Source organism: Saccopteryx leptura, chromosome 7 (genome assembly GCF_036850995.1).
Source record: "Saccopteryx leptura isolate mSacLep1 chromosome 7, mSacLep1_pri_phased_curated, whole genome shotgun sequence".
Classification (NCBI taxonomy): Eukaryota; Metazoa; Chordata; class Mammalia; order Chiroptera; family Emballonuridae; genus Saccopteryx; species Saccopteryx leptura.
This window is the reverse complement of record NC_089509.1, coordinates 50233692-50259466: the sequence shown is the minus strand read 5'-3', so window position 1 is coordinate 50259466 and position 25775 is coordinate 50233692. Positions and strand designations below refer to the sequence as shown.

General features: G+C 38.4%; 1 protein-coding gene across 2 annotated transcripts in view; it reads left to right on the top strand.

The window, feature by feature from the left end:
- Positions 1–25775, top strand: part of GRB14 (growth factor receptor bound protein 14) — a 122265-nt gene that overhangs the window by 65444 nt on the left and 31046 nt on the right. For both annotated transcript variants that reach the window (XM_066345783.1, XM_066345784.1), the window contains one exon: positions 13263–13419. In XM_066345783.1, the coding sequence (XP_066201880.1) occupies positions 13263–13419 (157 nt within the window). The remainder of the gene's footprint in view (positions 1–13262; positions 13420–25775) is intronic.

The window sequence follows — 25775 nt, the reverse complement described above, 5'->3', positions numbered from 1 at the left end:
GTGAAAATGTTAGGAATATTTTTTCTTAGTTTCAGAAGTCAAGTTAGTTCTGTCAAGATTTGAAGAAAAATTTCGATGTTAGCATTCTAAATGCCAGAGAGAACTTGCATTTGAGATTCCTGGTAAGGTGACTTTATTTATTCTCTCTCTCTCTCTCTCTCTCTCTCTCTCTCTCTCTCTCTCTCACACACACACACACACACACACACACACACACACACACACACACACACACAGTCATTATATACCAAAGTATTTCTCTCAATAAGTTTAAGATGTAGACATGGTTTATCTTAAAAATGCAAAGAATTAAGAATACTTAAAAATAGATTTAAACTTTATCATGAAGCTTGTAATTATATTAAGAAAGACCTTCACAGAGTTAATCGTGTTAAAGTTGTCATTTATAAAACACATTTCTTTCTCTATTTTTTCCTCTATTTGCACCCACTGAGGAATCAAGACTCCCTCTGCTGGCTGTTTCAGTATATGCGGGTCTTTTTTTCTGGCAAATTATGCTTTAAAAAAAAAGTGAAACAGAGAAAAACAACCTGTTTGACATTCAGAAAGCTTGGTCATTGGGACATAAAAGCATTTTTATGTTCTGGCATTTAGTTATGTAATACTTTTATCCAAGGTGTTGGGTGGAAGCAGCAGTTTAAAGCAGCATGGAAGTTGGACGAGCAGAGTGGAAAGAAGAGGATCAGGTAGCAGTCCAGACACTGGGTTCCACGGCTGGCTCTGCCAGTGACCAGCTGGAGACCCTGGGCAAGGCACCCTCTCTCGCCTCAGCTTCTTCATTTGTAAAATGAGAAGATTTCAGTTCTTGTTCTCCTAGAGCCTTTCTAACCATAATATTTTATGACTTTTAACAGTATTGAGTCAATACATGTTTTATACTGATAGAAAAAATATATTTAGAAAAAAGAGGGCAAAGGTGAAATTTCAAAATTGGATATAAATTATTTGTTTCTAGTGCTGTCACAGCATGGGAATCTTATGTCTAGGAATTGATATTTTGTTTGTCATTATTAGTTAATAAAATAATACCCTCCAATGTTCCAGAAAGACAGAACACAGCATATTTCATTGATGCTATGGCACCGTAAATTATGAGACACATCATTATTTTATATGCTTCCAGTTAAACTGTGACACACCATTGATGGTAAATTACATGCAAGTTTCAGTAAAGTTAAATGTGAGAAAATGTGCTTTTAAGAATCAGTGAAATAAGGTAGTTCCTGAAAGTGCTTCAGCTGATGCCAGCCAGCTCAAGAATTGTAATAAAGTCTGAAATGCCCTGGGCTCTAATAAATCTCTTTTCTCCCCTCCTGTTTCTCCTTCTGTCTTCTAAACACTTCTTCCTTCCCTCCTCAACTTGTCCTTCTTTCTTATTATGTGAAATGTTTTTTATCTTTTTTAATTACACGTCTGATGGTTATTCTGGGAATAAATGATTGCTTAAAAACTGAAATGAGATACTGACATAACACTGTGTCCAAGCTACGCATGACCAGTAGTTTTTTGCTTTAAATTTAAATAAGCATTAACACTGTGAAGGTTTTTTTCATTTCAAAGATGAATTTATAAGCACTGGCATCTTCGCGGAACACTCCTTTGATAGAGTCATTGGAAACATTAGTGTAGGATTTGTGATTTGACCCACTTTATTATTCATATTGGATTAGGTCCTAGAACAGAATATGTACATGTGTATGTATCTGTGTATCCATGGTTTAGTGTATTTTTGGACTTAGTTTTTAAAGTTTGCCTTCCTTTATAATGAAACTGTAGGGGTGTATGTGTGTGTGTGTGTGTCTGTGTGTGTGTTTAACTACATAACAGAACAAACTGAAAGAGTGTCCAAATTCTCTTTGTAACATTGCACCTCCACTTGAGTTAGGGTCTTTCGATCCTCCAGGGGGAAAGGAAGCCCGAAAAAGCAGCAGTCTGCAAGGCTCTTGGCCTGAGGCAAAGAGAGCAGAAAGGTAAAGAACAGAATAGGGCACCCAGTAGAGCAGAGGGCCTTTTCAGAGACATTCTGGGCCTCCCTTTGCCTGCAGACTGTCTTTCTTCTCTTGGTTGGAAGCCTAGACAGGGCATGATTTGGCAGTGTCACTGGTCCAGCTGCCAGGTGTGGCAGAGCTACACCCTCTGCCCTGCCAAGTCTAGGGCACTGTCAGTAGTGAGGCCATACTGGGCCTCTTTGACCTGTCCTGATGCTGGCTGGGAAATGAACTTGTACATCATGAAACTCCATCCTTGAATTAGAATTCCTATCCAGAACTACTGAAGATCTTATATTGGTCCCAGAAACACAGGCCCTTTAACTCTGAATTAGTTCATCTCTTTATCTAGTCATGCCTTATGATTTTTCTGTTGAAATGTAAGAATGAGCAAATGTACACAATTCAGATTTTGCAGAAGTGGCATGGGAGTGAGCCATCATGTGACCTTCAGAATTGTAGACTAATAGAAAGAGCCTGGATCAGTGGTGACTTGATAAAATTGCCTCACCCAAACAGTGAGCTGTCTGCCTGTTTTAGAATGTGAGAAAATAAATAAATAAACCTCAATTTTGTAGGATGCTTTTCTGTTACTTGCAGCTGAATCTGTTCCTAAATGATTAAATCATCATATGATTATTTGTCCTTATTTTTTTTTACCTTTTGTAATCATTATTCTTATAAAAATGGCATTTAAAACTTAATTCTATATTTTCGCCTATCACTAAAAGGTAGCCTGTCATTTAAGTATTTTAAAATGAATCCCTTGTCAAACTCTGGTCAGTTGGCTCAGTGGTAGAGCATTGCCCTGGCATGTGGAAGTCCCAGGTTCGATTCCTGGTCAGGGCAGACAGGAGAAGCACCCATCTGCTTCTCCACCCCTCCCCCTCTCCTTCCTCTCTGTCTCTCTCTTCCCCTCCCGCAGCCAAGGCTCCACTGGAGCAAAGTTGGCCCGGGCTCTGAGGATGGCTCCATGGCCTCCACCTCAGGCACTAGAATGGCTCCGGTTGCAACAAAGCAATAGCCCAGAGGGCCGAGCATCACCCCCTAGTCAGCATGCCGGGTGGATCCCAATCGGGTGCATGCAGGAGTCTGTCTCTCTGCCTCCCCACTTCTCACTCCAGAAAAATACAAGAAGAAAATAAAATGATCCTTTGTTGTAGTGACCTGCTCTCTAGTGCGCATTAGTGAAACCAGAGCTCAGCTGTGCTAGGCAAAGGTACTTCTTCCACAGGCACCTGTGATTCCTCAGCTGGTCCTTATAATTCTGTCCCTCATATCTTTGCAAAATGCTCTGTCTACTCTTCTGTACATATTTTTGCTCTTGTTGTCTTTGCTCATAATAGTTGTTTCATTCAGCTAGCCACCCACCTTTTTTTTTTTTTTGAGTTTTTACAAAATCCCTGACTTCAAATGAACCACAGAAGGTACCTGATTCATCTTTGCTTAATTTACATATTCCATGAACCTTTGCCTATATTTTCTGTTTGGCCCATGTGTTTCTGTTCTTCTTTATAGCTTTTCAGACCTTGTGAGGTTTCAAAGCTGCTCCCTAATATTGTCTCCTGACAATATTAGTGCTACCTATGGTGGTTTCACTCATCACTAACAGAATACTTTTTTTGTTCACTGTGTGCCCAGAGTTGTGCTAACTGCTGGGGATATAACAGGAAGCAAACACTGGCATCATCCCTGCGATCATATAGTTTTCTGAATAGGGGAGGCCAATGCATAGTAATTACAATGCCACTCACAAGCATACATGGGACAAGGGCTTGGGCCTTAGCTGAGAGAGTCACTACAAGCTTCCCAACAGAAATGGTGGTTTAACTGAGGGATGGATGTACAAGGTGGAGAGACAGTGTGCTAGCCAGCAGAAACAGGTAATGCACATATCTTGTGACAGGAAGAGCATGACTATTTCAAGAAATCTGAGAAAAAAAGTATGGTCAAAGATCAAGAATAAGGAAGGGATTATAGGGCAGTGGTCCCCAACCCCTGGGCCGTGGACCGGTACCAGTCCGTGGGCCATTTGGTACCAGTCCGCAGAGAAAGAATAAATAACTTACATTATTTCCGTTTTATTTATATTTAAGTCTGAACAATGTTTTATTTTTTAAAAATGGCCAGATTCCCTCTGTTATATCCGTCTAAGACTCACTATTGACGCTTGTCTCGGTCACGTGATACATTTATCTGTCCCACCCTAAAGTCCCACCACTACCCCCTTACCTCTAGCTTGTCTCGGTCCGTGAAAATATTTTCTGACATTAAACCGGTCCGTGGCCTAATAAAGGTTGGGGACCACTGTTCTATGGGATATAGTAGAAAGGGGCTATGGGGGGATGGAATGGACCTGTTTGTGTCAGTCAATTCCAGTAATATTCATATTGCTTATAATATCTGTTTTGAGTTAGTATCTTATATCTAATTGAACACATACTGCTTGCTCATGCTCAAGTAAAATGTATTATTGAATATCCCTTTTGATAGAAAGAATTTAAGGTTCCCTCCCTACTACCTGATTTCTCTAAAGTATGTACTATTTTGCTCTACATAAGTATTTGACAGCTAGCCAAATAATATGGGAAGGTAGTAGGAAGCAACAACTTTTCTTGAGATAATTAGGGTTTTTTTGAATAATCTTTTTAAAAATATATAACATTTTGTTAGAGATTTGGAATAAATAATAATGAATGTATTATTTTCCATTATCTTCAAGGGAACACATTAAATTGCTTAATTTAAAATATATGAGATGTCTTCTCTTATCTGAGGACACTGTGTGCTTTATTTAGAAGAATGTAAAAACTTAAGGCTATGCTGACCTTGACATAAAAATATTTCACATGACTTAGATTCATCACATATCTATTAAAAATAACAGAGAAAATAAATCTTAAGCATTAAATGAATACTATTGTACTTGTATGGTAGACTTCTATAGAGCTGTAGAAATAAGCTTTACTTTGGGATCTAGTTCTAAGAGCAAATTTCTATAGGCCTTGTTCTTTATTTTTCATTATATATAAAAAATATATGTAATTAACAGATGTAAATAAATGTTTTTTTCTGTTTAAAAGTTATACTTTTCATCATAAGATCTTGTCATTAAATATGGTATTTAAATTATTTTAAATTAAATATTAATAAAAATTAAATGTATTTAAATGTAGTTAATTTAAAAATTAATTTTGTGATTCTAAAATAGTAACTGTCCCAGAAGATAGCCATGTTCCAAAAGCTTTCCTTCCCTCCCTCCCTCCCTCCCTTCCTTCCTTCCTTCCTTCCTTCCTTCCTTCCTTCCTTCCTTCCTTCCTTCCTTCCTTCCTTCCTTCGTTTTCCCTTACTTTTTATCATATTGAGTCATGTTCATATATTTATGTTTAATCAGTGCTCTTTTAGCATTTATTGGGGTGACATTGGTTAATAAAATTATATAGGTCTCAATTACATAGTGTACATTTAATTCTGTCATACAAAGTTAAATCTAATACCACCATATATTTGACCCCTTTACCCTTTACGACCCCTACCACTACCCCCTTACCTCTAGTAACCACCATACTGTGGTCTGTGTCTATTAGTTTTTGTTTGTTTGTTTAGCTTTTTTTTATTTTTAACCAGCTTAATGGTTATGCCTCCTCTTTCCTCCCTCCTCTGGAGAAATAAAGGAGACATGGGGGAAAACTCGCCAGTTGCTAATTACTTTCCACGGAGTCCAGTGCCTCTTTCTGCTTGATGGCATTGCTGAATGACTGGATGACAAACCTAAATTTCTTTCACACATCCTTGTATGAAGCAGGTTGGAAAAGGATGTGGCTGTCCTTTGTCATCACAGTCTTGGGGTCTGCAGGGAGGAGGGGAGAGGCAGACTTTTCAGCCCTTGCCCAGTGCTTTCCTAAGGCGTTCCAGGTAATCTCTTCTGAGGATCAGAATTTCTGGTAAGCTTGGGAGCAAAGTGATATACTATATTGAATTGACTTTCAAGCTTGATCTCCTCATTTTGTTTGTGTATTTTTTTCAGAAATGGCCTTTGTCTTATTTTTTTTAAATATTCTGTGTTCTGCAGTGTCAAGACTTTAGAGGCCTCAAGACCTTTCCTGAAAGGTTAACCACGTCTTGCTGTCTTTATTTGAACGTTGTTGTGTCTACTGTTTTAAAAATGGGTTATGTTCATTTTTCTTTATCTCTTGTTTCCACTTACTTTTTATGAAGGACATTCCAGGGGAGTTGAGGTATAAAGTGTATAAACTGCTTGATAAGGATATCAATCTAAACAGAGATCTGTTCCACCCACATTGCAGCATACCCCCCGCTGGGATTACTCTGTCTGTGTACTACATTTCCATGCCTTTTGTTTTCAGAGCAGTTTTTGAATCTGTAAACCACTTTAAAGGCCAAGGTCCCTCTGATTATCAGGATTGCAGTAGACACAGCCTGTGTCTACACTGCTGGCTGTCCTTGGGTGCTCTTTGTTTAGAATGGGGGATGTTACCAGTATGTGATTCTTCCTAATCAAGTGTTTGTCCACTGGTGAAACAAAGGAAGTTCCTATTATTCTTCAGGGTCCAAGCAGGATTTCTTCCTGCTGGTGTACAATTTCTTTTTTTTTTTTTTAAATGAATTTTTATTAATGGTAATGGGATGACATTAATAAATCAGGGTACATATATTCAAAGAAAACATGTCTAGGTTATTTTGTCATTAGATTATGTTGCATACCCCTCACCCAAAGTCAGATTGTCCTTCGCCATCCTCTATCTAGTTCTCTGTGCCCCTCCCCCTCCCCCTAACTCTCCCCCTGTCCTCCCTCCCCCCACCCCTGGTAACCACCACACTCTTGCCCATGTCTCTTAGTCTCATTTTTATGTTCTGGTGTACAATTTGAAATGATCTTGTAGATAAATTGTATGATTAATATTCTTCTCACCCTATTTTTTACTTTATAAGGTAAGCTGGGTATTTGGGCCTCTGAACTGGTTTTGTATCTTAGCTCTTTATTAAATAGCTTGATGATATGATCTTCCAATCTCTTTTTTACCTCTTAGTATTTAAAAGAAACAGGAGTCCAGTACTTTGCTTTAATGACTCTTAAGAGCAGCTCTGCTATTTGGTTTGTACATGATCCATACTAGTTATGCAGCTTTTCTCGGGACTTGACTTTTTTTTTCTTACATAGGAAGTTTTACGGTAGTAATCCTTTGGGCAAGAGGCACATTCAGCTCTATTAGAGATTTAAGGCTTAGATTAACTTTCTCTGTTTCATACACTTTAAGGAGAAATAAATAGAAATAAAATGAGACTTTTAACAAAGGCATCTCATTGGTAGTGTAAGGAATTTTCTCATTATCAAATAGATCTAAGCAATGACAGGGATTTACTGCATAGAATATCAACCAAAACATAATTTTATTTTTCACAAAATGTGTGTTTTGGACAGATGTCAGAATTGAATAGCATTTAAAGAAAAATAAGGGTTTAAAATAGAGTGCCAATGAAAGTATTACATTTTTCTCCCAGCAGGTGTTATTTATTTAAAAAATGAGTACATGTACCTATTCCAGAAATTTAAGTTGGCCCAGCTCTCTAAATGTGTGTGTCTTGATTCTTGGCAGCCTCTTTCTTTCAAATTTGCAACAACACAGTTTGAAGAAAATAATGGGATTCCTGATTGGTTAGATCTTTTTTTTTATTTTCCCCGTCTTTGCCTTGTGTTCTGTTCTTGCCCTCTTCATGAATTTGGCTTAAGCTTCAGACTGTTTTTAATTTTTAATTTTCTTAGCCCCTCTGAATTTAAAGATAGAGTGTGAAAAAAGTAAGAGGCGTGCCTCTGTTGCCCCCGGTGATGGGAGTTTACCGTAAGAGAACTTGGGGTAGACAGGAAGCACAGGGAACCTGTGAAGAGCTCTTCCCCAGTTCCCTCCGTTTCCTGGCATGGAGCGTGCAGCCAGCCTCCGAGGGAACTGGACCAGCAGCTCGTCATTGCCTCCGTGATGGAGCAGTCCCAGGGTGGGTCTTCTTATCCTCTTAGGAGCGGTCACCCTCATACTGCTTTTGGCAGGAGACTCCTGCAGTACTCAGTGCAGTCATTAGTCACAGCAGTATGGGAATTACTGGACAGCAGCACCCTTTAGAGTCCCCCGGGTTGTCTAGCCCAGTTACAAATACTGAAGGTGCACACATAAGAACAATTGAAAAAAAAAAGAACAATAACTTACTGGATGCAATTGTGGGAGACACTGAGATTCCAAACAGATCTTGGGGTCTTTGCAAACCACATCTGTTAACCACAAAATAAATGAACTGAAATGAAAGTTCAATCATATCTGATTTTGACAGTGTGTTTTCATGACCTTTGTCATAGAACTTTATGGCTGCCTCAATGACTAAACTTCACAACTACCCACTAACAGCAATATTGAGTCAATTCTTACCTAAGATTATTAATATAAAAAATTTTTATATCTGTTGCTCATTGAGAAGAATTTTGATTTCCTGAGCATAAAATTTAATTAATCATATACTTTGCAACAAAAAATTTAAATTAAATTAAATTTTACAAATATTCATTGAGTATCTGCTATGTACAAACCACTTTGATCAACTTTGGGAGGAGTACATCGTTTTTTCGTTCCAAAGATCTTTATTAAGCCATGCTCTCTCTGCCTTGGGCTAGGCCTCTAAGATGTGATAACAAATGGTAAACAAACAGGTTTATCTCATAAGAGCTTACTAGTATAGTTTAAGAGATAGACATACAAATAGACAGTACAAATTAAGAGCACATTAGGGGGGCACATTACAAAATCATGCGCAGGCAGGGAAGACTTTCCAGAGGAAATGCCATGGGAACGGGGGCCAAATGATAAGCAGGAATTTGACAAAGAAAGCATATATTGGTGGTTGGAGCATTGATTCCAAGTAGAGGATACCTCACATGCAGCAAAGAGGGAATGGGTTGCGAGTTCTGCCATATTTGGCTCAGATTGCAGAGTGACCTGCTCCATAGGCTGTCAGGCTGGGAAGCGTGCTTGGGAGGTGCTTAGACTTGCTTCCAGAAGGTCCCACTTCCCTGGTTGTCTTTCTACCTCACTTTATCTTTCAGGCTTTCTTGCCTCTCACTCAAATTTTGGAATTTCCTACGATTCAGTCCTAGATTCTCTTTTTTCTTTGTTCTTTTTTTCCCTTTGTCAGACGTATCCATATTTATGTGTTTCTTTAGTACCTATAAGCTCCGTTATTTCCGAGTCAGTTCTGAACTTAGGTGCTTACATCCCTGTCACCACCATCATACCTACCTCAGCTTCCTTAGGACCCTGCTCCCTGCTTGCTGCGCTTGCCATCCCTGCCTGCTCTCAGTCCTTACAACCTGCCTACTTCCTTCTTCCCCGGGGTCTCTGCGCAGTTTCTGTTCCCATAGCTGGACATGTTCTTACCCTCTCTTCACCTAGCCACCGTCTACTCCTCTTTCAGCTCTTGGCTTAAATATATATTACTTCTCCATAGATATATTTTATGCCTATTCTAACCCTTATTTGATAATTTAATCGTATGCTGTACTTTTTTGCCCTACTTTGTAATTATTGTTTTTAATACTGCTTTCCCTGGTAGATTTTAAGCTCTCCAAGTGGAACAACCATCTCCTTCTGTGAACAGCTTTATAATAAAACACTTAGCAAAGGACATCCACCTTACACAGGGTCTTACTAAACAGTGAGTTGCTTGAGTTAGGACAATGAGGAGCCACTGACGAATTTTAGTAGCAGACTACCTGACTGGATTGGCTATTAGGAAGTTTATTCTGCTAGCAGTATGGAGAATTAATTGGAGGGGTTTATAGCAAGAACAAGGAAGATAAGTAGGTGGGTATAATCACTAGGAGCTTATAGCCTCCTAGCGCACATATGATAAAAATATAAAAAATTCCGCCTGACCTGTGGTGGTGCAGTGGGTAAAGCGTCGACCTGGAAATGCTGAGGTCGCCGGTTCAAAACCCTGGGCTTGCCTGGTCAAGGCACATATGGGAGTTGATGCTTCCTGCTCCTCCCCCCCTTCTCTCTCTCTCCTCTCTCTTTCTCTCTCTCTCTCTCCCTCTCCTTTCTAAAATGAATAAATAAATAAATAAATAAAAATTTTTAAAAAAAGAAGTTATTTAAAAAAATATATATATATATATATATAAATTCCAATTCTCCTTGGTCCAGGGGCTCAACAATATTCTCAGGACTCTTTATTTCTTGGTGTGGTGTGGGACTCTGTGTGGGACTCGGTTTTCCACCATCTTCTCTTCATAAATAGTGACGTCTTCACCCTACACCTGCCCCGTGGGAAAGGGAGTCCCCTCTATGGTTATATGAACAAATACTACATTGGCTCCGACTGGCTCTGATCTGGGCATGTACCCATTTCTGAAGTGATCATTGTTGCTAGGGGATACTGGGTACTGATGGATCAATCTGTATAACATCTCCATCTGGAGCAGAGGCAGTGGTGCACTGGTAAATGGGCTGTAAAATTTAAAACATTTCAAGGCATTTTTAATAGCATTTGTCAGTTTCTTTGGTGTAGGACTTCCACCGTGTCTGATACAAGCCGGTTCCGGCAGCTCCAGCACACCGTCGCTAGCTGCAGTTGGAGCTGCCCTACACACAAGGACTGATGGTGAGGGAGGGGGTGCTGCTCTAAGAAGCCATCAGAATACTGTTAGAGGGGCTAGCTGCCGAGTAGCCAAATCCAAGAAGTAAGTTTGCATTGTGTCACACACATAAATTTTGGTTTCCTGATATTATTTCACTTAAGAAAGTTTTAAAGTTCTTGTATCATTTTCTAGAATAACCTTTGTAAGGACCATATAATATTTCATCCTGTGCAAGTATTATAGTTTACCATTTTTTCATGGTTGTATATTTAGGGTGATAGAATTATAAATAATGCTTTGCTGAAAATCTCAATGCCCAAAGCCTTTTCCACATTTAGGACAGACTCATTAAGATAGTTTGTCTAAGAGAAATTACTCAGTCAAAGGAATGAACCTTGGATGCTTTGGTAAGTATTTCCCAGTAGGTGTACACAATAGTTTCTCAGTTTATATCACTACTATTATTGTAAGACAGCAGCTGTTTCATTGCACTGTGATTAAGTGTAATTAAAAAAATGGATAGGACAGAATTGATACATCATTTTAATTTGCATTTATTTGAATTACTAAAAATGGTAAAATGTCTATGCTTTTGTAACAGGTATACTATACTGAATTTTCTATTTCCCACTTTTGGGTATGTTGTTTATCTTACTGTATTATTGTCATGGCTATTTATCTTATTATTATTAATTTAATTAAAATACAATGTGTCCATAAAGTCATGGTGCACTTTTGACTGGTCACAGGAAAGCAACAAAAGATGATAGAAATGTGAAATCTGCACCAAATAAAAGGAAAACCTTCCCAGTTTCATACCTGTTCAGTGCAGTTTGATGTGGGCTCACACACAGATTTTTTAGGGCTCCTTAGGTAGCTATCCCGTATAGCCTCTACAGACTCATCACTGACTGATGGCCTACCAGAACGGGGTTTCTCCACCAAACTGCCAGTTTCCTTCAACTGCTTATCCCACTGAGTAATGTTATTCCTATGTGGTGGCGCCTCATTATAAATGTGCCGATATTCACATTGCACTTTGGTCATGGATTCGAATTTAGTGAGCCACAGAACACACTGAACTTTCCTCTGTACCATCCATATCTCGACTGGCATGGCCGTGGGCTGCTCCACTGTATACACGATGTTACGTCATCATCTGCGCATGCACACATGCTGCCACATCATCCTACAGAAACTGGGAGGGTTTTCCTTTTATTTGGTGCAGATTTCACATTTCTATCATCTTTTGTTGCTTTCCTGTGACGGGTCAAAAGTGCACCATTACTTTACGGACACACTGCAGAATGTAACATCATTGATACTGGAAATTATAACATTTAGCACAGCTTAGTGAATGCTGAGGGGAGTGTTATATATACAACTCTAATTTTATATAATTTAGGGAAACATAATTGCTTTAATAAGTACAAATGCACAATGAGTTAACATAATAAAAGTTCATTTCTTGTTCATGTCAAGTACCATATCGGTATTCCTAGTTGGGCACCTTTTGTGTGGTCATTCAGGGACAAAGGTTCTTTCTGTTCCATGGCTTTCCTTTCCTGTATATCAGGGGTCCCCAGACTTTTTACACAGGGGGTCAGTTCACTGTCCCTCAGACCGTTGGAGAGCCGGACTATAAAAAAACTATGAACAAATCCCTATACACACTGCCCATATCTTATTTTAAAGTAAAAAAAAAACAAAACGGGAACAAATACAATATTTAAAATAAAGAACAAGTAAATTTAAATCAACAAACTGACCAATATTTCAATGGGAACTATGCTCCTCTCACTGACCTCCAATGGAAGAGGTGCCCCTTCCAGAAGTGCGGCAGGGGCCTGATAAATGGCCTCATGGGGCCGCATGCGGGCCCGCGGGCCATAGTTTGGGGACCCCTGCTGTAGATCCTTGTAGTTATAGGGGAAGGGTGGCGAAAGAGGATGAAGGACTACTTTGTGGAAAATTTTTATGGGTGAGGCTTAGAAGTGAAAATACTGCATGGGCTTACATTCTGTTGATTAAAATACAATCCCATGTCCACAATTAACTACAAGGGAGAAAAGAAAAAGGATTTGGTGACCATCTAGCAAGTCTTTAGCAAAACTTTCATACCTGAAATGGAGGAATATTTTCAGAAAGTCTGATTCTTTTTATTACTTTTACTGTTTAATGTACCTGGGAATAAATCACCCATGTTACTTGGATTATTTATAGGGTTTAAATATGTCATGGAAAATTTTAAATATTGATAAGAATAAAAAGCTTTTGAGTTGACCAGCATAGTAGGGAAGGACATCTTATAATTAATTTAATTAATATATAACATAACATCATTAATAGTGGCCAATGGCTGTAAATGGTCATTGGCCTTTAGTTTAGACATGGAAAAAAAGAGAGTAAAAGTTGTTGGACAATGTGACTTTGCCACATGTTATCAACAAGTCTTGGGATAAGTAACATTCACTTAATGTATAAATAAATTAGATGTAGAAGACACTGTATAAGTAATTTGTAACTAGCTCAACCAATAAGTTTAATGACTTACTAACTATAAAGGTTTTAATAGAGTATTTTAACTCATTTTCTTATTTCTGCCTACACAGGTCATTAAAATATACAGTGAAGATGAAACCAGCAGGGCTTTAGAGGTGCCCAATGATGTGACGGCCCAAGATGTTTGCCAGCTGTTGATCCTGAAGAATCACTACATTGACGACCACAGCTGGACCCTTTTCGAGCACCTGCCTCGCATCGGTCTGGGTGAGGATACAGAATCATAGTCACAGCATTGCTTTTCTGTCCCGCAGAGTTTTGGTCATGTGGCAAACATTTTCTTCCTCAGAGATAGAAAAAAGAAAATGGTAAATAATTCTTTAGTCTTTTTACTTTTGATCTTGGTGTGTAATAGTTGAAAATAGTAGAACAAAATGGAAATAAAGATAAAAATATTACTCGTTTACCTCCTTTTAAAATAATTTATGGACATTTTAGAGCTAGAACATAAGAGTTCAAATTGATGGAAAGATAAATTTCATAATATGTTTAGTAGCACAGTTAACATTTTTGAGAAGTTAATAAAATAAGCTGTTATTTAGATTATTTTTTTAACCCACTGTAGGGCAGACATCGGGAGTATCCACAGTAGTGGAGTTCTCTTGATGGAAGCATACACCCTAAACTTTTCTTGAAGAAATAAGTAACTCTGTCCCATTTTTAAATCATAAATAGAAAGAGTAACCTTTTAAAATTGTTTTTAATTGAAAAGCACCATTTGCACTGTGAATTATGGAAGTTTTATTGTTTATTTTATTCCAAATCTTTCAATAAGTTATGAAGAATTTTCATTCTTCTGCTAGAGTGAGACAGGAGTGTCAACAATTTTATCTCCATTTTATCTCCCCTTTCTTATTTTTACATATTATCATTGTTAAAAACACGTTCCCACCATAAGCAAGTGAGAAAGAAAGACGTTATGGCAATGCCATTTCGTGCTTTGAATCTGTATTAGTTTTCTGTGGCTGCTTTAACAAATTACCGCAAACTTGGGGGCTTCAACCAACCAAGTGTATGTTCTCTCAGAAGTCTGCAATCAGTATTACTGATTCTTGGTATGAGATGAAAGTATCATCAGTAATGCACATCCTCCTCGGGCTTGAGGAAAGACTGTCCCTTGCCTCTTCCAGCTTTGGGAAGGAGCCACCATTCTTTGGCTTGTGTCTGTATCACTTAGATCTCTACCTCTGTAGTCATGTTGCCATCTCCTTTGTCTGTGTCAGATCTCCCTTCGCCTCTCTCTTATAAGAACAGGAGCGTATAGGGTCTACAATGATAATCCAGGAGAATGTGCTCATTTCAAGATCCTCAACACAATTATATCTGCAAATTCCTTTTTTTTTTTTTTTTTTTGCTATATATGGTAACATTCATAGTTTCTAGGGATTACGGTGTGAATATTTGGTGAGGGACCTGTTGTTTAGCCTACTATAAAGTCCTATGCATTATATGACAAAAACAATTGGTGATATGTTATTTAAGTTATTTTAAATAATCTATCAGTGACAGCTGAATTATTTCCTTTAATTTGTTTAAGGAATTGAGGCTTTTATACCTAGTCATGAGTCATTCACTTTCTTGCATAGCTAGCTAACAACATATAAAATGTTTTCTTTGTTTGGTGTGTAGAAGGCTTTATATCCCAGAACAAAAGCCAAAGTAAGGTTCAATTCAAAAGAGAGGTTTGCCTTTGTTTTGTGAAATGGAATAAAGATGATGTTGGCAGAAAAGGTATGTCTTTCTTTTAAAAGGTTCTAGAAAGTGTTTCATTTTAAACTACCTACCTTCCCTGAACCCTTTAGAAAGTGTATGTGTACTTCCAATTTAAGACCATTGTCCTAGGATATGTCAGAACCTCAGGGAGAAGACAGAGGGAAGCCTGTGGAAGAGAAGCTTGTAGTTCGACAGTCTGCTCAGTGACTTTGAATCCCAGCCCATCTCCCCCAGTCCCCGTTGATAGTTGATGAGCTGTATTATGTAGCTGATCTTGACAGCTGAGCAAATACCTGGCAAGAAAACCTGAATTCAAAAGGTATGCTATATTGGCCCACGCAATGTAGCCTTAGCTTCCTAGGACAGAAAAAACTCCACCTATACTTTCTTCATTGCCATTTGTGACTAATTTAATTTCTATTTATGATCATTCATCTTCTAGGTATGTGGTATTAATTTTCAATAGGTATGTGGCATATTCTAAGCTATTTCACTTACTTATGTTTGTTAGGACATAGCTCTTAATTAGAATAATATATAATTACGGTATTTTATAGTCTTAAAATTTTCTTTTGGGGAGACATTAAAACATTTTTTTCCTTATGATCACTACAATGTATCCTTAACAAATAGCTTCAAATAATAAAACTACTCTGTAAGTCAAGCAGCAGTTTTCACTAAGACCACTGTAAGTTATATTAAGAAATAAAATGTTATCAAGGACTAAAATGCACAAGTCTTTAAATATAGAGGCTTATACTGAAACATGATTTTATTTGAGTTATATACTAAATTAACATTTTAGACCAAAAATAGAAATAAATTTCTCTGTTACTATATTTTTTGAAAACTACTGAAATAAAATCAAACATGAGAATATTGTCTCATGGCTTCATCAGCCATGCACCAAAGCTTATAGAAAAGAAATTTAGTTCTAGTTCATTTTTTTTGTATTTTTCTGAAGTGAGAAGCAGGGAAGCAGAGAGACAGACTCCCACTTGTGCCCGACCAGGATCCACCTGGCATGCCCAACAGGGGGCGATGCTTTGCCCATCTGGGCCGTTGCTCCATTGCAACTGGAGCCATTCTAGCACCTGAAGTGGAGGCCATGGACCCATCCTCAGCACCTGGGCCAACTTTTGCTCCAGTGGAGCCTTGGCTCTAGGAGGAGAAGAGAGAGAAAGAGGAAAAGGAGAGGGGGAAGGGTAGAGAAGCAGTTGGCACTTCTTCTATGTGCCCTGGCCAGGAATCGAAATGAGTGAAAAGAACAAGAAAGGGTTTTCCCTCCTTAACTGTGATAGGAAGCTGCAGATACTCCTTGTCAATAGAATGAACTCTGACAACTTCACCTGTACATCTTCTCTGAGGGCAATTGATATAAAGGACCAAAGGACAAGTGATTTGCCTAAACTTTGGTGACCAGCTACTCAGTTATGTTCAGGAAATCCTCTTGATCTCTTTGATGGACATAATGAATGTTTAATGAATAGAATTGTAAAAGAGAGAGGTGGTATCTATTATTTTAAAAAGTATTTTCAATACAAAAAATGATTTGGCTCATTGTAAGTAACCGAGACCAAAGATATCAAGAAGGAAGCAATATCATCCTCAATTTTACAACTTTGAGATGATGTTGATTAGTATACCTGTATTAATGTAATCTCTAATTATATTATGTATTCAGTTTATAGTAGACTACCTTCTCTTTGTGTATATGTGCACTAAAAGAATAGCCTGAGTACTTTTATTTATTTATTTATTTATTTATTTTTCTGCATTATATAGATTCCACAAAAACTTGGAACTCTCCCTAACTTGGCTTTCTCTGTTGCCTTCCTCACTTTAGCAAATAGTGTATTTATTGACTATTTTGTACCAGGTTCATTCTGTGTGTGGATCCTGGGGGTGTTACATGAACAAAATAGACAAAAAGCACTGCCTTTGTGAGTTTACATTCTAAGGGAGAGAGAAATACAAATGACTAAAATTCATCATCCCTTAGATGGTGATAAGTGCTTGGGGCCAAACGGAAGGCAGAACAGAGGGACAGAGTGCTGAGAGGGGGAGAGTGAGGGACACACTTTAAATAGAGGGACCAAGGATAGGCTCCTCTGACAGTGAGATATCTGAGGAGAGAGCTAAAGCTGACAGCAGCAGGCCTTTCAATTAAATGCAAGAAGATTGGTCTAGACAGAGGGAACAGCAAGTGGAAAGGCCTGGACAAGACCATGCGCTTGTGTTCAGGAAGCAGCCAAGAGGCTGGGGTGTCTGGAGTGGAGCCAGTAAGGTAGGGCAGTAATAAAAGAGGAGTTCATAGAGCTGCTGTGGAGCAAGTTCATGGAGGGTCTCATAGGTTGTGGCAGGGCTTGACTTTTATACTGAGTGAGAGGAAAAGAATTGGAGGACTTTATAGATACAGAGAACAGAGTGGCAATAGCCAGAGGGAAAAGGGAGGGGGAGGTGAGGAGGGGGAAGAGGGCAAAGAATTGGGGGTATGGGGGTCTAAAGAGACTTTGCATGGGGTGGGGGGCATGATGCAGTATATAGATGGTATTCTACTGAGTTGTACACTTGAAATCTGTATAGTTTGGTGAACCATGTCAACCCAGTAAGTTAAAAAATAAATTAAAAGTATAAAATAAAAAAGAGGCCCTGGCTGGTTGGCCCAGTGGTAGAGCGTCGGCCTGGCATCGAGAAGTCCTGGGTTTGATTCCAGGCCAGGGCACACAGGAGAAGCGCCCATCTGCTTCTCCACCCTTCTCCTTCTCCTTCCTCTCTGTCTCTCTCTTCCCCTCCCGCAGCCAAGGCTCCACTGGAGCAAAGTTGGCCCGGGTGCTGAGGATGGCTCCGTGGCCTCTGCTTCAGGCGCTAGAATGGCTCTGGTTGTAATGGAACAACACCCCAGATGGGCAGAGAATCACCCCCTAGTGGGCATGCCGAGTGGATCCCAGTCGGGTGCATGTGGGAGTCTGTCTGTCTGCCTCCTTGCTTCTCACTTCTGAAAAATACAAAAAAAAAATTGGTTGTTCTTGAGTCAGAGAGTAGTATGAGCTGATTTAGTTTTTAAAGTATACTATTAAGAAAGCCAGAATGCAAGTTTTGACCTTTTGGAGGCTGAGCAGCTTTGTTTTACTTTTACCTCAAACTACCCATGGCTTCCTAGATTGGTCTTTGTCCATCTCTCATTTCTGCTGGTTGTGCATGCCCCATTATACCGTCTTCATGTTATGATCTGCACACTTATGAGGCTTAGTGTTTGCGAGGTACTGACGCCTTACAGGCAAGAACATTTTGACTTATGGGATAGATGAGCGTTGAGAATTTTCTGCAGTTTAGTTCACTTTAATGTCCAAGATCAACTTAGGAAAGTTTCAGACACATTCTGTGTTGTTAATAGATGTTATTTATAATCCATTAAAGTACACTCTAAATTTATTCAGGTCAGAAAGAGGAGCTCTTGACATTCAAAATATGGTAGGATTATGGAATCTAAAGTTGGTTTTTAGAGTATTTTCTGTCGCCAAGGAAACTTCAGTCTTCCCAGTAATTTTAATATGAATGTATATGTGTAATAGCTACTGTTAATGTGCATCTTACACATATGTGCAGGACACTGAGTGAGAGGTTTCACATTCATTTAGATAGATGCTCTTAATACTTTGCTTCATAGCAACCCTACAAGATATGTTTTTTAAACCTCATTTTACATATAGGAATATGGCAACTCTGTGATTAAATACCTTGCCTAGAGGCAACATTGGACAACTTCTGTATTTCTCACCCATGCTATAACTATAAAGTGAAATTTTGAGATTTTGAACCCTCCATAACATTTTCAGATAAATCTTCCTAACAGAGGTACTATTGAAACAAGTGAGATTAAAGTGATCCAGCCTGGTTCACATTATACCAGCTTTTCACTTTGACTAGAGAATCACGTTGGAAATGACTTGTTCTTGAAGTTATACAGAACATGAACAGTGAGATGCTATTTGGAACTCTGACTACAATATTAATATTTTATATACTCTGTCCATAATTATTAATAAACACTGCTGAGAATTTTAATAGGCGGAGTAAATCATTGAAGGCAGGTAAACATACTGATTTTTTTTTATGAATTGCTGCTTTGCCTGATTTTGAATCATGTTGTGATGAGTTTCTAGTTGTATGCACATTTTTTTAGGCATTGAATTTAAAATATCAATATATCAACAAACATTTCCCCTTCTCATAATAAATAATAAACATAATAAACCAAGTTTTGTAAATGTGTGTTTCACCTCACAGCCACTGGATGGCACTGTAGTTCCCCAGATGGAGTCCTCTGCTTTCGTAATCATTGTTAAGAGGATGGTGGAGAGAAAAACTCCCATTTTCAGTTCTCAGGAACTTAAGGGGAGCCGTATTTGTCTTATTCCCATTCTGATTCCTAATTGAAGCAGTGGCAATTAACACAATACCTCCAGCACATACCTCTAGACTCCTTGAGAAGGGGAATTAATTGTGTTTTAGTGTCATTGCTAGGGACAGCTGAGATTTCCATTATGAATTTCTTGTGGAGTGGCTTTAATAAGCACAATGAATGACTGGAGGCTTTTAACGATAGCGTTTTTATGTGCAGCCCTACCCATGTCATCGCTGTAAGACAGAAGCGGCGCTCAGTGGCCCTGAGGGAACGCGGCACGGCCCCTGGCTTTGAAGCTGCTCCTTCACTTTTCTTTTTCACAAAAGCAGCTCAAGTTTCTTTTCTTCTTTTTTTCCTGTTGTCTGGGGCTGACACATGGCTGTTGGTTCTGTGCTGTTTGGAATCTACTAGCCAGCAGCGTTGTGACTTGCCCTCCTCACCAGCAGAAGTAACTAACTGTGAAGCCTTTAGGGTGTGCGGCCCTGTGCTTCCTTCTCTACTGAGACTCCGGAGCGCAGGAGGCATGGGTGTCGTGATGGCACGCTGAAGTTGGAGGTGGCAAATATGAAACCAGCAGCGAGTGCTTATAACTAAGCCTGTCTCCTGGTCAGCTGGTTTTTCCTTCTCAGTATCCTTCTAGCCTGAATTCAGATCTCATTATCCCTCTCCTGTTATTCCGTTTTGCAGCCCTTCCTCTTGACTGGTTCCACCAGTTACTCATCTGCATGCAGGCCCGATTCTCCTTGTGTTAGCGTCCAAGGTCCTTGGCGGGAACTGGAGCACCTGTGACCTGACTACTCTCCTGTCTGCAGTCTTGTGTCTCACCCCTCCCTCCTCTGGTTTATTTATTAGAGAACGGCCTGCAGCCGCCCGCATACACTTCTGTTTCTGCTCCGTGGTTTGCTTGCTCATGCTGTTGAGATTTTCAGGATGTCCTTTCTCACCTATCTTTACGTGGCTAACTGCTATACATCTTTTAAGGTTTACCTGGAATTTTAGTTATAAGTGTCAGTCAAGTATAACCACTAGCCATTTCCTAAAAAATATGTACAAAGACAAGGTAACAGGAAAACCCTCAGCTGTCCCAGTCTGCTGACAGCTAACCCAGTGCCACCATCTAGGGGAGGAGAGAAAGAAACGGAGTTGGAAGCATCCCACGCTCAGACTTCTGAAGGAGAGTTGCCCTTTTCTATCTGAGAGACACATGTGCCTCTTCCGTGTGCCCAGCTCCTGTGCACAGACATTTAATGCTCAGAAGCTGTTCCATGAAACAGTGAGGATATTTGCTGGCACCACCCCTTCTCAGACAATCGTCAGGAAATCGTGAATCCTCAACATATCAGTGTGGTTCAGGAAGCACTAGGAGCAATAATGATGAATTGTGTCCTGGGGTGACACTTTTGCAAGTATGTGCTATAGGTGGGCGTGGGAAACAAGCAAATTTGGGTTAGAAGTAGGTACTGTAAGGCGGTTTAAGCAGGATTATTTATATCACCAATTAAAAAATAAAACCTAGCACTATAATAATAGGAGAATGTTATAAATTGCTGTACACCCATAGGACAGAAGTTATGTAGACTTTGTTTATATTTCTGGAGCTCTTCCTTTGATGAGTGAGGTGGGCTAATGGAAGATTATAATGATTGAATAAAAGTGTATATTTTTAACCAAATTTAAAAACCATATATATTTTTGTTATGTATATGTTTATGTGTCAATGTTTTCTAAATGTTGTGGAATATATATATATACTACTTATATCTATTTTCCAGAGAAAAAGACAAGAAGGGAATATACTGAAATGTTAAGTGCTTATTCCTGATTAACAGGTTTAAAGATGGATTGTGATTATGAGCTGAGTTTTTCAAATTTTCTGTAATGGAAATGTATTGTTTTAGGAATCAGAGAATAAAGCAGTAAACATAATTTTAAAAACTTAACTCAGACATCTTCCTGAAGGCCCAAGTTGGGTCAAGTACCCATCTTCTCTGCTGCTGTACGTAATATTTTTTGCCACTATCTTCATAGTGATCATATTATTACAACTGGACAGTAATTCCACGAGAGCTGGAATTCTCTGTGTACATACACCTTTGTAACCCAGGATTTAGGACAAATAAATAGTTTTTGAACTAAGCTGTACTAAACTGTACGGTATTTATATCAAACAGTTCAAAGGATGGATTACAACATACATCGAGGGCAGAGACTTGGAAAAGAAACCAAAGCGATCACATGCCACACCCTCATGAAAATTTACTCTGAGCCTTTTTAAAGTACGCGTTAGGTGACTTAGAATTTATGGAAGCCATTTCTTAGCTCTTCAGGTATTTACAAGTCAGGCTGAGGTGATATATATGCAAGCACTGTGGAGAAATAAGGCTTTCTATGAATTCAGGTTATGATCTTTCAAACTGAGTAATATAAGGACTGTTTCGATTTTCTGAAGAATGATTCACAAGACTTTTATACTCATTAAGCTGAAGTGTCAAGATTTTCTCCTTGCACTGGGGGAGCTGGACAAGGCAATGGCAATTTTCTGGTGGATCTTATTGGTATTAAGTAATTTTTTTAGGTTAAGGAACCTTTTAGAAATTGAGCCATTTTATTCTTTGCTTTTCCAGTTTTTGTTTTGCTTGGTCAGAGGCTGTTCATTTTTATCTGAAAATAAGATTGACAGAATGTATGTAGTTTCTGCCTAGCACAGAGAAGTACAAGGACCATTTGTCTCCTGGAGTTTCCAGTAACAAAGGTACACAGAGAATTGTTTTCTGGGTGAATTAGAGGTAAAAAGCTGCTCCTGTTTCTTCTCTTATCAAGTGATGAGAAGAGTAGGGACTCAGGTTTCTATTTGAGCCTCACGCAGCACTTTCAGTGGATTCAGCGAAGAAATCCAGGCTAAGGTCACAGGTGAACACTTTCCATACTGGGAAGATTGAGCTTTTTTAAAAGACTTTAAAGTTAAATCAACAGTTTCAGAAAGAACTTCTTCTTCTCTTCTTTTTTTTTTTTTTAAAGGAAAAGTTTCTGAAAATTAAATAGAAAAAATTATATGTAGTTATCATTCCTTGTTAATAATTTATTCTTTTACCATAATACTTTATTGATTATTAGAAACAATGATTAAATTCAACGCAATATAATGCTTTTGTCTTTGATTTTAAAAATGATTTTTTTTTTAAAACTCAGAGACTTTCCTTTTTTTCTCCTTTTTGTTTGCTATGTTGAAGCAATTTAAGAGAGCTTCTCTCCTATCTTTCTACGTATAGAAGAGTGGTATTTGATCATTGTAATTCACTTTTCAATGCTTGAAAAAACATTGTTTTTAATTAAAAAGGTTTAAAAACATAGATATATCTTTTAAGTTTTAATAGTACGTGTTAATGTAGTATTTTAGATGGATCTAGGAAGCTTTAAAATAAGACCTTTAAAATAATCTTGATGAATTTATATGAAGGTTACCTGGCGTGACTTTTTCAAATGGTAACTCAGAGAGTATCTGAGTTCATTCTGGGTGATAGTTCCTAATATTGTTGTTTTCAAGTGTTGCAGCAAAGAGCCCCTAGTTATAGAATTATTTGTTTTGTCCAGATATTTTAAAAAATATATTTATTATAAGTAACTCAGTAGGATTACTTAGTTGGTTAAAATCAGTTTGGTTTTAGAACGGGGCGAAAGAAGAATAAAGAGAGTGTACTATAAGCCATCTAGTATTTTGCTTTGTTTTGTTTCGTTCCTTCCTTCTCTTAGGTCTTGGTGATGATGTCTGTCCCTAGGCCTGGGCCAAACAAAGCTGTTGTTCAGTAACTTTTTAGCTTCCCTTTTAGCATTTTTCTCTTCCTCTCAAAGTACGGTCCTCCATTTAGGCGTCCTGAATCTTCATGTTGAACTTTCCCCCGATTAAGGTCTGTGTTTAGTCAGATAACTGCCTTTAAAAAGACACACTAATTTCCTATTAGATGTGATTACCTGATAATTAATTATGCCTCCTGGGGTTACTTGGATTATTGTAGCAGCCTAGATCCTTTACCATAACAAATCTTGGTTGGAGGATGGTATCTGGCAGTGCATCCAAACTGGAGTGGGGATACATAAACTTAAAAAAATTGTCTTAATATAATACAACTTTTAAAAAGCCAGATTCTGTAATAAAAAAGTTTTATCTTCATTATGAGATGAACCTGTAGCTGCATTTGAGCCTCTGGACTTTTTTTATTTATTTTTTATGTGTTTTCTGAAATTTCAACAAATAGTATCAGAAGTTTTCTTGGAAGGAATGAAAAGTATATCTTTTGCTTTCTCACGTACTTAGTGTAGCTAGCTTTATTTGAAGAAATTTTTCTTATGTTTACCAGCATATTTTCCTAATGCTAGTCTTTTTATTATTTAAACATTTGGTATTACAGTTCTGTGAAATTTTCTGCAGATATCATATCCCTTATTTTTCCTTTTTAGATCAACATGCTGAGTTTTATTTGCATGTAGTGAACAAAACCCCGATTAGGCTGCTGCTTTTTTGATCACATACATTTCACTAGTTCTTCTTTTGTTACACATTTGTCATGGCTGTTCAGATGCATTTGTTCTTTCTACCCATTTTGTTTTATTTTTATTTTTTTGATGTTGTCCAGATTCAAATTATTTATGTTACTTTCATGTAAGGTTAAGATTGATATCATTAGAAATATTGCTCATTATTTTCTTTTCCCTTCCACTCAAAACATGGTTGTTTATTTGTACTTATTTAGCACATATTTATTGAACATGTTTCAGAATAAAAGAATGTGAGGGATTGAAACATGAGCACTGCAGGATTGTGAGAGAGATTTTAGCCGATAAGCACAAAGAATGAACTGGCTATATACATAGACGCAGCGGAGGGGCGGGGTCCCCTCTCGGGGAAGTGCAGTGAAGGAAGAGGCAGTGCTGTGCAGAGAGCATCGACTGGGGCCAGACATGTGACTACCAGTCTGATCCTGAGCTTTTGCTGTTCTGAACTTGTATTTCATTTTTTATAAAATGGAGATATAACTTGCTCATTAGATTACTGTATTAGTTTCCCAAGACCTCTGTAACGCTAACCAAAAATCTGCTGGTTTAAAACAACTGAAATGTAATCTTTAAGAGTTCTGGAGGTGAAGTTCATAATTCATTTCACTGGGCTGAATTCAAGGGGTTGGTAGGTCTGCCCTCTTACCGGGGGCTCTAGGGGGTGTCCATTTCTTGCCTTTTTCAGCTGCCGGTGGCTGTTATCATTCCTTGGCTTGTGGCCACATCACCTGAGTCTCTACATCTGTGGTCACATTTCCCTTTGCTCTTCTGTCTGTCACATCTCTATTTCTCTCTTATAAGGATACTTGTGTTTGGGTTTAGGACCTAGCTGGATAATCAAGGATTTTCTCCTCATCTCAATATCATTAAGTTAATGACATTTACAAAGGCTTGGCTATATAAGGTAACATTATAGGTTCCAGAGATTAGGAACTATTATTGGGACTATTATTCATCCTACTGCAGATACTATAAGAATTAAATACAGTAATGAAAAAGCTCTCTGATTAAGACTTACAAAGATGTAGCTTTATTTCTATAACTGATTTAATGTTGACCCTCAGTCTCCTGCCTTCTTAATGGCAGACAGTTTAATCTTTGTTTGCCTTATGGATTGTTTTCAGTCTTGTTAGGGTAAATCATAAATTCAGCTTCTATAAAGATGTACATATAATTTTAAATAGTCTCATATGAGGGATTAAACCTATCTCCTTCAATATTCTAGTGGGACAGAAGTCCCAGAATGGTTATTTGTCTAACTCTTGTCCAACTCTTCATGTTCCTCTCAAGCTTATTGACTATATCATAAGCCTCTTAAGTTCATGGTTTTCTCTTGGCCCTTCCGGGCTCCTTCCAGGGACTTGGTACTACTGCAATGCTGTTTCCCCATACTGAGATGCTATGAACTCCTCTGCTTCAATGTTGCACTTGGCTATTGCTTCTCTACCATGCTAGACACAGGGCTTCCACTTGAGGTTAGAAGTCTCCTAAGACTACAGTCTAGTTTAAGCCACTCAAAAACTTACCTGGTGTTATATCACCATCAACTCTCCATCTTGGGGTTCAAGTTCTGGAAAAGGACAGGATATAGTGTCACTTGGGACCTATCCCATCTGTTTACTCTATAGCCCCCTTCCATTCTCCACTCCACCCTTTCCTCCCTTATAACCCCTTGAACTCTAGTACCTTTCCCAGAGGACAGAGGGTGGATCCTTGTATGAGGCAATGGAGGATTGGCTCATCATGATTCTCCCCAAACTGTTATATCTGCCTCAGATTGATAAAGTCTATGTTGGAGATTAAAAAAAAAAAGGAAGAAGAAGAAAGAAAATACTACATCTCTGCCATTATTTTCATCTCTGAATCCAAGACACATCATCCCTCCCCTTGT